Genomic DNA, 13,251 nt, shown 5'->3' with positions numbered 1-13,251 from the left:
TGGCTGGCTAGTTTGCTGCCTTTACGTTCTTACTGTTCTCTTTCCCCCTCACCTTCCATAATCTAAATGCTTTCTCTATGTTTTGTGCCCCTTTTCATGCCCTATACGTATCACCAAGTTGGAAAAACTATAAACAGAGAACATCCCACATGCCCTGGAACATAGTAGAGATGCCTGGATCTCTAAGGCCCCTGTCCCCCTGCTAGAAGTGATAATGTAAACGAAGAATACTCGGCCTGTGCTCATTTGCATATTTGACAAGATATGAACATAGCAGGTGTTGAGGACTGTGATAGATAAATGAGAGCCTACAGAATATATCTATCCATATTCTATCCATATTTATTTTCCTTTGTTCTTGTCCCCTAAAATTCCTCTTCCTTCCTTTATGTTCTTTGTTTGTTTGTTTGTTTGTTTTGTTGTGTTTTTTGTTTTTTGAGACAGGATTTCTCTGTGTAGCTTTGGTGCCTGTCCTGGATCACACTTTGTAGACCAGGCTGGCCTTGAACTCACAGAGATCTGCCTGCTTCTGCCTCCTGAGTGCTGGGATTAAAGGCATGTGCTGCCACCACCTGCACAGCCCCTCCTTATATTCTAGTCTCAAGTATGAGAAATGTATTTCCTTGTTAGGTTACTGTTGTGCCCAGGTCATAAGACCCCCAAGCAAGACCACCACACAGCCAATACCCGATGCAAGCACACAGAGTTTTTTTTAATAACAAAACAAGCAAGCCCTGGGCTTGGTCCACATTCAACATCCGACACAGCACAGCAGGAGTAGGACGCCCGAGCACTCACTTGAAGAGGTTTATATAGGAAAGGTTTACATGCAGCTTGGGATTGGATGAGGGGGCTAGCTGTGAGGCACTTCTTTGAAGTTACTGGCTGAACTATAAGCATGAGGTTACTGATGGCAAACAGGATTCAGGGTATTACAGAGACATAAATTTTTTACTTCCTATGTCCTGCTTTTGCTGAACCCAGGATATATACATTCAGATTTATTGTTCCAGTCCTATTCTCCCTTAAGTTCAATTTCTGGTCAGTTGAGTCCATTACTCCCCATATTCTGTTTTACCAAGTCCAGGATATATATACTCATTGTTCCAACCTTATCTTCTCATGAGTTTAACTTCTGGTCAGTTCTAAAACTGTTGGTCAGCAAATACCTTTCAGTGACAAGTCTTGATCCTAATTCAAATAGTCATGGAATTGTTCTGATTAGTATATTCAGTCCTGTGTCAAGGGTCTCTCAAGTAATACACTCATTAATTAATCAAGACCTCATTTAAATTTCCAAGGATGTTCCCTGTCTTAGTCAGGGATGCTGAGATGAAACATCCTGGTCAAAGCAACTTGAGGAGAAAAAGTTTCTTTCATCTTACAGTTTGTAGTCCATCCTCCAAGGGAAGTCAGAGCAGAAGAGTTCCCCTCCAGGGAACCTGGAGGCAGGAACTGATTCAGAGGTATTAGAGGGGTGATGCTTAAAGGCTTGCTCCCGTAGCTTGTTCATCCTGCTTTCTTTTAGAGCCCAAGGCCACCTGCCCAGGGACTGTACCACCCACAATGGGCCAAATCAATCACTAATTAAGAAATTCCCTACAGGCTTTCTCAGTTATGTTTCCCTCTTCTCAGATAACCCAAGCTTTTGTTGAATTAACAACAATAAATCATCCAGGACACTCCCCTAGCTATTCAAAACAATCCTTTGCACCTTAACTACTAGCTGATATAAATCATTTGAAATGCAGAAGCAGACCTCAGCTTGTAAATTGGATTCCAAATCCATATTTACAAATTTGTCCTTTCAAATGCAGATCTTTTCCCTGTTTATTCTAAGCTGAGTAGTCTCAGACTAGTCAGTACAATTTTACTGACTCCAAACAAAATTAATAGAACCAACTGATTTGTGTGATGTCAAAGTAGGGTCAAGAGGGAAAGAGGGAGGAGGGGAGAGTTTCTTCCTTGCTCTAGCAATTCAGGGCTCCCAAGAGATGAGAGTGAATTTCTTTCTATTTTTTGTTGTCCTTATTCTTAAGCCAAGCCAAATATTCCTACTTTTGGTACAGAGTTCAATCTGGCCTCTTTCATTTTTTAAACATTTGTTAACCTTGACATTTCTAAATATTTTCCTGAGCAAAATCTAGCTACTTCCAACTACATATGAGAGTAATAACAAAGAGGTAAATTAATCTTTACTATGGTATGAATGACTACTAGTTCATGAAAGTTTTATGAAGTAATCAACTTTCATAAACAATATTTATCTAAGGAAATTATATTGTTTGACTGGTGTAAGTTCCATAATTATAACAAAAGCTATGAAAAGGTAACCAAAGCAAAGGGAAGTCCCTCCTGATTGAGAAAGACCTAAGCTTATCTCTCTCAAAGCCATGGGTTCTGTCAAGTTATTTTTTCCTTGCAATTTGTACTGTTTTGTAAACCACATATTGTTGTGCCCAGATCGTAACCCCCAGAGAGACCACCAAGGATGAGTTACCAGAATGCAAAAGCAAAGTTTATCTGTTTCAAGTCATGACAGGGAACTCAACTCAAGCCATCTCAAGTGAGGCAGAGAAGAGTTACTCTTTCTTGGGGAAGTTAGTTTTTATAAGCAAAACCCATAAAATTTCTTAGAGGGGAGGGGGTTAATACGGGTCTATCCTTGATTGGTCCAGTTTTTCCTGGGCCTGGACTTTATCTTATTCTAGCTTATCTGTTTGCCCTGTCAGGAGTTTTACAGCTCCTCTCCGGGGGTCTGGTCATGTTATCTCCAGAGAGGGGCATCTCATGGTTAATTGGTTACCATCAGACATCCTGACTCTGTTCTTTTGTTCCTGGGGCTGGCGCCATCATTTCTGGGGACTTGAAACTGGCCTGGGTCTATCTATATTGAGATATCTTTGTCTAAGGCCCCCTTTTTAAGACAATAGAGTGAGGGTCTTGTTGTGCCTAGATCACGCCCCCAAAGCTGCCACTGGAGACTTTAGGTACAGAATGCAAAAGTAAGGTGTTTTCTAAGTTTATAAGCCTCCAGGGAGGCTCTTCCAAATCTATCACTCACAGCAGGGAGGTTGGAAGGAGTGCTCCCCTTTGTGAGGCTAGTTCTTAAAGGCACAGACCATATAATTTATTTTAACCCGCCTCCCTTTTTAGTCTTTTGGTTGAATATCCTGACTGTGTTTTCCAAAGTCCCTGTAGCAGATACAGCCACCTGGGGAAAAGGGGTCTGAGTTCTTATCTACACTTACGAATCCTGGTTTAAGCTTCTCTTTGTCTGTAGGGGATAGAGTGGGGGGTTTTACTGAGGTATCACACATATGTGTATGGTTCTTCTGCCCATTGTTTTCATTTTCTTTTTAATATTGTCAAGTTGACACTATATATATATATAATATATACATATACATACATACATATATATACATATACATATACATATACATATATATATATATTCCATGAGACTCTATGAGCAAGCAAGAGCATAAATTGGGGCTAATAAATCCTATAGAAAGTCGTCTCAGTCCTATACACTCACAGCAATCAGACCACTTGCCATTCACTGATGCCTTGTCTACTCTCAATCACGGGATCTTTATCAGTCAAGTGGTGAGGATATGTCAAAATCCTTAGAGGGTCAAAACACATGTCCAAAGTTCCAAGACTATTTGGAAAAGTTGAGAAGTCTTCACAAAAAATACAGCACATGGAGTAAGTAATGCCTATGTGTAGTTGCTAATATTCCTATCAGTGAAAGGAGTAAGGGGTTTAAATTATATAAAGCTGTATGCAAAGGAAAAGATAATGAAGGTGGAACTTAGACCCTTAAAGAGAGACAATAGCTTTAACTACTCAGAAAACATAAAAAGATCCCTTCTCTTCTAGAGTGTTATCCTCTCAAATCCAGTAACTGAAGTCTCCTGCATTGTATTTTGATAAACAAGAGTACAGAGGCCAAACACAGCCACACAGGGAAGAACAATAGAACTATATTCCTGTTCCTTTTCTTCCCCAGGGCACATTGTCAAAGCAAAATGCACTGCCACATGCTTGTAGCAATATGATTATGACATCATAACAGAATCTGTGTAATGAACAGCATGGCCTGCCAGGCTACCCTCACCTCAGAGCACTCCAGCTCAACACCCTACCATATTACTCTAACAGAGTCTCAGGACTTCCTCCCAGGACTTCCTGATGGATTTACATAAGACAGAATGTAAGGAATTTTAAAATAACATAGGTGAACAGCTGAAGTGTTGATCATGTGAAATATTGGGAAAATATCCACAAAAGTCTCTATGGAACTCCTTTCTAAGCATATAAACATCTGAATACCATAAACAACTGTCCCTGTACTTCAGTCCTTACTAGAGATATGTCTTGGAAATAATTCTAGCCTAATCTGTTCATTTGACACCCTTACTACTCAGCAAATTAAGTAGTTAACTTTAGCATTAAGTCCAGAAAGAGCCAATAGGGATGAAAGTTCAAAAAGGCATTTTGGTAGACTGAGTTTGGAATTTAAAAAATAAAAAGTTTCACCCTGAAGCAGCATGAAAAACCATGGAAGGAATTTTATTCCCCAAAGCACTGAACTCTCCTTATACTACCCCTCTTAAGTCTATTCCCACAGTGACCAATAGCAGCTGACTGCTTAAGAGAAAACATTAATGCTAAATAATAATGCTAAATACCCAAGCAAAGATCGAGAGATTAAATAAATTAGTTAAAGAATAAGATATGTATGCACCACACTCTTAGGGTTAAAGATCTGTTAATCAGCCCTGCTCAGCCCAGGAATAGCTCTCAAGTCATTCACGATAGCTAATTTAGTTTGGCAGTATTTTTAAATGCTTAGATTGTTGTCAATCAATTTGGAAGCTAGGATTTACCAACTACAAAGATCTAATTTATGATCTAATATTTTTCCAAAGACTAAAGATGAATTACTGGAGTTGTAATTGAGAATTAAAATTGCTCATTTACAATAGGAACTTACACTTTCTAAAAATAAATCTTTGTTTTCTCCAGGTGCGTTTTGAATAGTGTCTGAGAACAACTCACCCCAAAAGAGCAATATGATCCTTAACTCCTCTATTGAAGATGGAATTAAACGAATTCAAGATGACTGCCCCAAGGCTGGCAGGCACAATTACATTTTTGTCATGATCCCTACACTCTACAGCATCATCTTTGTGGTGGGAATATTTGGAAACAGCTTGGTGGTAATTGTCATTTACTTTTACATGAAGCTGAAGACTGTGGCCAGTGTTTTCCTTCTGAATCTCGCCCTGGCTGACTTATGCTTTTTGCTGACTTTGCCACTGTGGGCTGTCTATACCGCTATGGAATACCGATGGCCCTTTGGCAATCACCTTTGTAAGATCGCATCAGCCAGTGTCAGTTTCAACCTGTATGCCAGTGTGTTCCTGCTCACCTGTCTCAGCATCGATCGTTACCTGGCCATTGTCCACCCAATGAAGTCTCGCCTCCGCCGCACAATGCTGGTGGCCAAAGTCACTTGCATCATCATCTGGCTGCTGGCTGGCTTGGCCAGTTTGCCAGTCGTTATCCACCGAAATGTATTTTTCATTGAGAACACCAATATCACAGTTTGTGCTTTCCATTATGAATCTCAGAACTCAACACTCCCCATTGGGTTGGGCCTGACCAAAAACATTCTGGGCTTCCTGTTCCCTTTTCTGATCATTCTCACCAGCTATACTCTAATTTGGAGAGCCCTGAAGAAGGCTTATGACATTCAGAAGAACAAGCCAAGAAATGATGATATCTTTAGGATAATTATGGCTATTGTGCTTTTCTTTTTCTTTTCCTGGGTTCCCCACCAAATATTCACTTTTCTGGATGTGCTCATTCAGCTGGGCATTATCCAAAACTGTAAAATCGCTGACATCGTGGACACTGCTATGCCTATCACCATCTGCATAGCTTATTTTAATAATTGCCTGAACCCTCTCTTTTACGGGTTTCTGGGGAAAAAATTTAAAAAATATTTTCTCCAGCTTCTGAAGTATATTCCCCCAAAGTCCAAGTCCCACTCAGGCCTGTCAACAAAGATGAGCACTCTTTCCTACCGCCCATCAGATAACATGAGCTCATCAGCCAAGAAGCCTGTGTCTTGTTTTGAGGTGGAGTGAGAGGTTCAAAGCCTGCTGGTGAAGTGATCACCTGACAGAAGAAGCCAGAGCAGCATTTGGCTAGACAGCTCGCTACCAAAGAAATGTTCAACCCCCACCCCTTTCAGCGTTGAAGAAGAGAATGGATTTGGTGGACTGTATATGCTTTCTAAAGCAATAAACAAAAGCTTTTCTTTTCCTTTAGAATGAATAGGAGCAAAGACACTGTTCACCACCTTTTTCAATGACTGGAAAGCTGCTCTAAGGATGTCAAAAACTGAGTGACTATTGATTATGAAAAAATGTACTGGCAGAAAACAATGTCTCCTGTCCCTTTTCATTCTGTTACTTTTGATTTCCACATGAAAGTATTTAGAATATATTAAATCTGTAGACAAGCAATAAGGAGATGGGAGGTCGTCAGTTTCCAAGGGGCAGAGAAGCTTTTCCAACTGTTTAGCTACTAATGACTATGGTATCATTGTCCCTACGGTTTGCTAGGCAGTAGTCATCAAGTTTCAAGACATTTGTGAAGTTCTACTAGTAACTTAAGAATCCACACTGCCAAAACAGTGCCCACAAAACAGGTTGCCTGTATAATGGTGTTAAGGCAGTCACACACCAAAGTTGAACCACTTGTGAAGCTATGATTCTGTCTCAAGTAATTGTGTCTTCCTAGGCCAACCAGTTTTATTTCTTATCTGAGAATTGTATAGTCTTTGTTAAGCATATTTGTCATAAAATATGTCTTACAGTTATATATATATATACACATTCTATGTATATATGTATAGCTATATCTCTAAGCTGTTGTTTGATTAAAATCTAGCAAATATATTTATCTTGAAATAAAATTTTTCATAATGTATTTAATCTTCACTACTTAAAACATACATTGATTTATTTTTTAATTAAACAGAGTAAACATGAAGATATTTTGTTTGTTTTAGCTATAACTTAATATGGGTAGTTATAAACTTTCCATTTTTTATTACATTTATTTATTGTGGGGCATACACACACCACAGCACACATGTGGGAGTCAGTTCTCTCTGTCTGCCATGTAGGTTCCCAGGATCCAACTTAAGTCATCAAAATTGGAGGCAAGAACCTTTAACCACTGAGCCATTTCAATGGACACTATACATTTTTAAATTTCACTTTTGAAAAGATATAGAATGAAACACTTCATTATAATGAATAAACACATTCTTTTGAAATTTTCAAAGTTATTCTGTATAACAAAAAACATCCATTCTTTATAACATAAAGTAATACATTTTACCCATAATTTTTAATATTTGGATTTGTCTAATTATTTATGTGACCACTGTAAATAAAATTATAAGATACATAAAACTGATAAAATAATGAAAGTCTTATTCATTGCCCCAATTCAAACAAAAAAAAGATCTTATTGACATTTCAGTACATTTGCTACTGATATTCTGTGCTCAAATACACACATAAATTATTACATTGAATCATAATAAGTATAGAACTTTATATTTTTCACTCAGGGTGATAGCACAGAATGATTTTTCTCAATCATTGTATATTTGATTGTTATCAGATAAAGACATACTTTCATGTAGTCAGCTAGTCACCAACTTGGACCTTTTGTTTTGCTTTCAGTATTGTGAGTTTCATTAAGATGAACATTGAAGAACATGGATATGATAGATTTCTTATTCTCTAAGTAGTGTAAATGAGCATAAAGAGTATACAGTTGTAAACATTACACAGTGTTTTCTAAAATATATAAAATAAGTTATGTTGTCAACTGTTTGACTCCGCAACATGAGATATTTACATAATTTCATTAGAAAGTTTACTGTAATGTAGCAGGAATCTTAAAGAGTCTTATTAATAAAACCAAACCTGAGGCCAAGTATTGGGGTGAACACTGGAAGATCAGAGAGACAGAACAAGCCACAGCTAACCTCACCTGGCCAACTTCTCAGCTGATCTTGTTTCCTCAGACTGGATGCCTCTGAGTCCTCATATCTGAATGGCTCTCAGCTGAACTGTACTGCTCAAAACCTAAAAGCTTAACCAGCCAAATGCTTCTAGTTTCTGGTCCTCATGCCTTATATACCTTTCTGCTTTCTACCATCACTCCCTGGGATTAAAGGCTCGCTTTCTGGGATTAAAGGAGTGAGTCGCCATGCTTGGCTGTATCCTTGAACAGATGGATTTCTGCCTCTGGATTGCTAGGATTAAAGGCATGTGCTACCACTGCCTATCCTAAGTATCTAGTGGCTTTTCTGTTCTCTGACGCCAGATAATTTTATTAGGGTACACACTATTTGGGGGAACACAATACACCACACTGTAAGGATTCACATGCCACATGGAAGAGTGAGAACTTGTCTACATCTGAAGAACCTGCTGTAACATAATGTTCCTATCTGGCAATTGTATCATTCTTCAACCTAGAGACTTCAACTGCTCATGAGGTCAACCACAGAAGGCTAAGATGCCAACTCTTGTCATACCCCCCCCAAAAAAAAAAAAACTGTCACCAAAAGATTTAGTGATATAAACTAGTTGATAAAGACTGTGAAGAAGGAATTCCTTTAGAGAAGTTCTGGTGCACAAGGCAGAATGTCTACCAATAGCCTCTTGCATTCATTCTCATTACATAAAGAGTTCTTTTCTGAATAGGTGGTTACGCACACCTCTTGTTATCTTTTCTGAATTATTTTAAATTATGCTAATATAATGCCTGCCATCTACCAATGTTCTTTAATTTTCACAAAGAATTACCTCCAAACTTAAATACTTGCTCACCCTCTAATTATATTTGAAATATCCTCCTGATCTGTTTTATACCATGTTATCTTTTTTCGATTGTTATTATAGCTCAATTTCATGCTTGCTAACCCACTGCATAATTATATTTGATAAAATTTCTGGGTACTTATATAATCTCTTATCTTCTGAATTAACAAGCATTTTTAACAAATTGCCCAGGGGAAAAGGTAAGCTAATTTCAGACCTTCACCTCTTCCTCTTCTCCATATCCAATCCTTGAGTCTCATCTCCAGTTCTGTAGCAGAACACTTACTGCAGCCTCCCCTTCCCTTGTACCCATCTCTAGTGGATCAAACAGATCTCCACCACCTCATAAACTCCATTTCCCACTCATTACTGTAGCTGTGTGGTTACATTACTGAACCTACACGAGTGTGTGGGTTCACACGGATCCATGGAATGAAGACACAGAGGCATCTTAAGAATGAATCTAGCCTATCATGGCTGCAGGGGGGTCCAGCCTCGAAGGACTGAAGCACTCTTTCCTTTGCCTAGGGCATATTTATTTACTCCTTTTTACAGTTTAGATAGTTAATTTCCATACCTTCAAAGCAACCCAAAAGGAGCTCCCAGAGAACAAATGCCAGGTGCAAATTACTTGATTTCTCAGGTACCTCGGTTTTCTGGGTTTCCTGGACCAAGTTTTGCATAGGCCTTTGATCCTTGGGGGACTCCCTGATCCTTGACTCTCAAACAAGATTCACATAGGGCGATAAGAGACAAAAGGTAAGAGAAACAAAAGGTGTGGCTAAACAAAGGAAGGATTAGGGCCTGGTGCTGCTCTCTGGAGCCAAGCCAGGAGCTCAGCATGAATGCCACTACACATTACTTTATCTAAGTCCCCAACTCCAGTAAGCACTCCCTGAGAACAACATGACACTCTGACTAAGCAAGCAAGTAAGGTGACTGCAGATTTTCACTCTCCCTCAATTCCCCCAAGTTCAATCGCCAGGCTCATTCTCAGCTCTATAGCAGACCTGCTATGCCCTCTCCTCATTCTCTGTCCTCATTCCTAGGGAACTAAGCAGACCTTGGTGGAACACACTGCCTTTCTCCCTTCTGTGGAGCCCTTCAGCACCCCACTCCTAGTCCACGCCCATTCCTAAATATTAGCACCCAATACCCAGAAACACATTTTTTGTTGTTCTTTTGTTGTTGTTGTTGTTTTGAGACAGGGTTTCTCTGTGTAGTTTTGATCCCTTTCCTGGATCTCGCTTTGTAGACCAGGCTGGCATCGAACTCTGTGAGATCCACCTGGCTCTGCCTCGCTGAGTGCTAGGATTAAAGGTGTGCACCACCACTGCCCGGCCCAGAAACACATTTTATCAGAAATCTCCAGTGGCCACAACTCTCAGGACTCCATAAAAATTTTCCTATCAGACAACACACACAGCCACCACACTTTTCTAAGAATCACAGAGGGCAATAGAAACAAAGAAACAATACAGCCACCCAACAAAGACGAGACCACTTATCTTCACCTAGAATTACAATTTTCCCAATCCTAGATAAACAGACAACAGCATAAAAGCACAGTCAATAACTGTTGGGACAATATGTCTCCACTGAAGCCCAGTAACCCTGCCACATGAGGCCCTGAGTAACCCAACACTGCTGAGACACAAAAAATAAAATAAAATCCTTAAATGCCCTTTATTAATGTGATAGAGATACTTAAAAAGCAAATGATAAATCCCTTAAATACATCTATGAAAACACAAACAAACAGTGGAAGGAAATTAATAAAATGGTTAAAGACATCAAAGTGGAAACAGAAGCAATAAAAAAAACCTCAAACTGAGGGAAATCTGGAAACAGAAAATACAGGAACTTAAACAGAGGCAAGCATTACCAACAAGAATACAAGAGATCCAGGAAATTGGAGACACTATGAAAAGACCAATAGTAGAATAGAATCTAAGAATAATAGCAATAGAGGAAGGAGAAGAAACACAGGACAAAAACACAGAACATATTTTCAATAGAATCTTAGGAAAAAAATTCCCCAGCCTAAAGAAGAAGATGCCTGTCACGGTATAAGAAGCAAACAAAACACCAAATAGACTGGACTAGAAAAGAAGTTCCCCTCAGCATATAATAATCAAAACACTTAATGTACAGAAGGGAGAATATTAAAATCTACAAGGGAAGAAGATCAAGTAACATATAAAGGTAAACCTATTAAGATTATACTTGACTTCTCAATAGGGACTCTAAAAGCCCAAAGGGCCTGAACCGATGTGCCACAGACTGTAAGAAAACAAGTATGACAGCCCAGACTACCATATCCAGCAAAACTTACATTCAACATAGATGGAGAAAGTAAGATATGCCATGATAAAACCAAATTTAAATAATTTTTATCTACAAATCCAGCCCCTACAGAAAGTGCTAGAAGGAAAATTCAACCTAGAGGTAAACTACAACCAAAAATCACAGGCAATAAATGATTCCAGACCAGCAAATCAAAAGAGGAGAAGCACACTAACACATCACCACCACCAATAACAACAGCAGAAATATTAGAAATCAACAAACAATGCTCATTGATATATGTCAACATCAGTGGTCTCAATCCCCTAATAAAAAGATGCAAATTAACAGAATGGATGTAAAACACACCTTATCATCAAGGATAAGACAGATATTCCAAGAAAATGGATCTAAGAAGCAACTTGGTGTAGCCTTTACAATATCTGACAAAATAGACTTCCAACAATAATCAGAAAAGATAGGAAAAGACACTACATACTCATCAAAAGAAAAATCCATTGAGAAAACGTAAGAATTATAACATCTATGTGCCAAACACTAGGGCACTAAAGTTTAAAAAAACAAAAATAAAACAAAAAATGCTACTACAGTTTTAATCACATATTGCCCCTCACACATTGATAGTGGGAGAATTCAGTATACCACTCTCACCAATAGGCAAGTCATCTAGATGAAAACTAAATAGAGAAATGCTGACATTATAAACCAAATGGACCTAACATATATTTACAGAACATTTCACCCAAAGACAAAAGAATACACTTTCTTCTCAGTAGCTCATGAAACTTGCTCCAAAACTGACCACATACTCAGACACAAAGCAACTCTCAAGATACAACAAAATTGAAATAACACCCTATATCCTATCTGATGACCATAGATGAAAGCTAAATATCATCAACAACAGAACAAAAGGAGAGCTACAAACTTGTGGAAACTGAACAACTAACTACTGAATGAAAACTATGTCAAGAAAGAAATAAAAGTCTTTATGGAATAGAATGAAAATAAATACACAACATACTCAAACTTATGGTATATAACGAAGGCTAGTTCATGGAAAGTTCATGGCACTGTGGCCCTACATATTAAGAAAAAAAAAAAGAAGAAGAAGAAGAAGCAATCCCAGACTATCAATTTAGCATCTGAAAGCTCTAAAACAAAGAGAAGAAATTATACCCAAAAGGAGTAGATAGTAAGAAATAATAAAACTCAGGACTGATATAAATAAAATACAAACAACCAGCCTACCCCCCATTCCCATCTCTTCCAGAGCAAAGACTCCCCTGCAGATTGAGTTCAACCTGGTAGATTCAGTTCAGGCAGATTTAGTCCCCTCCTCCCAGGCTGAGCTAAGTGTCCTTGCATAAGCCCCAGGTTCCAAACAGCCAGCTCATGCACTGAGGACAGGTCCTGGTCCCACTGATTGGATGCCTCCCAAACAGTTCAAGCCAATCAACTGTCTAACTTATCCAGAGGGCCTGATCCAGTTGGGGGCTCCTCAGCTATTGGTTCATAGTTCATGTGTTTTCATTCGTTTGGCTATTTGTCCTTGTTCTTTTTCCAGTCTTGGTCTCAACAATTCTCCCTCATACAAACCCTCCTCTTTCTCGCCAATTGGACTCCTGGAACTCCACCTGGGGCCTGGCTACTTGTGGGACTCCTAATAATGGGAGCAGGAGCTGTCCCTAATGCTCTGGCTGGCTCTTGCTATCCTATTCCTCATACTGGATTGCCTTGCCCAGCCTAAATACAAGGGGAGGTACTTAGTCCTACCGTAATTTGATACCCATTGGAGGCCTGTCCCTTTCTGAACAGAAACAGAAGAGGAATGGATTGGAGGGTGAGGGAAGAGGGAATAAGGGGATAGGAGGGAGTGGAAACTGTAGTTGGGATGTAAGATAGATAGATGATGATGGATAGATGATAGATAGATTAGATAGATAGATAGATAGATAGATAGATAGATGATAGATAGATAGATAGACAGACAGAAAAAATAGAAACAACAACAAAC

The 13,251-nt window shown here is 38.9% G+C and overlaps 1 protein-coding gene across 1 annotated transcript; it reads left to right on the top strand.

Annotated features, from left to right (window-relative positions):
• Window positions 1-5,037: 5,037 nt before the first annotated feature.
• On the top strand, window positions 5,038-6,898 carry Agtr1 (angiotensin II receptor type 1). The gene has a single exon (XM_028860920.2). It carries the CDS (start codon window positions 5,085-5,087, stop codon window positions 6,162-6,164), a length of 1,080 nt encoding a protein of 359 aa, XP_028716753.1. The 5' UTR covers window positions 5,038-5,084; the 3' UTR covers window positions 6,165-6,898.
• The last annotated feature ends 6,353 nt before the right edge of the window (window positions 6,899-13,251 follow it).

This window comes from Peromyscus leucopus, chromosome 6 (genome assembly GCF_004664715.2).
Source record: "Peromyscus leucopus breed LL Stock chromosome 6, UCI_PerLeu_2.1, whole genome shotgun sequence".
NCBI lineage: Eukaryota > Metazoa > Chordata > Mammalia > Rodentia > Cricetidae > Peromyscus > Peromyscus leucopus.
Note: the sequence above shows the minus strand (reverse complement) of the source record. Positions and strands in the feature narration are given on the sequence as shown.

Coding starts and splice junctions, on each gene's coding strand:
- Agtr1 (XM_028860920.2), top strand. CDS start 5,085: ATGATCCTTAACTCCTCTATTGAAGATGGAATTAAACGAATTCAAGAT.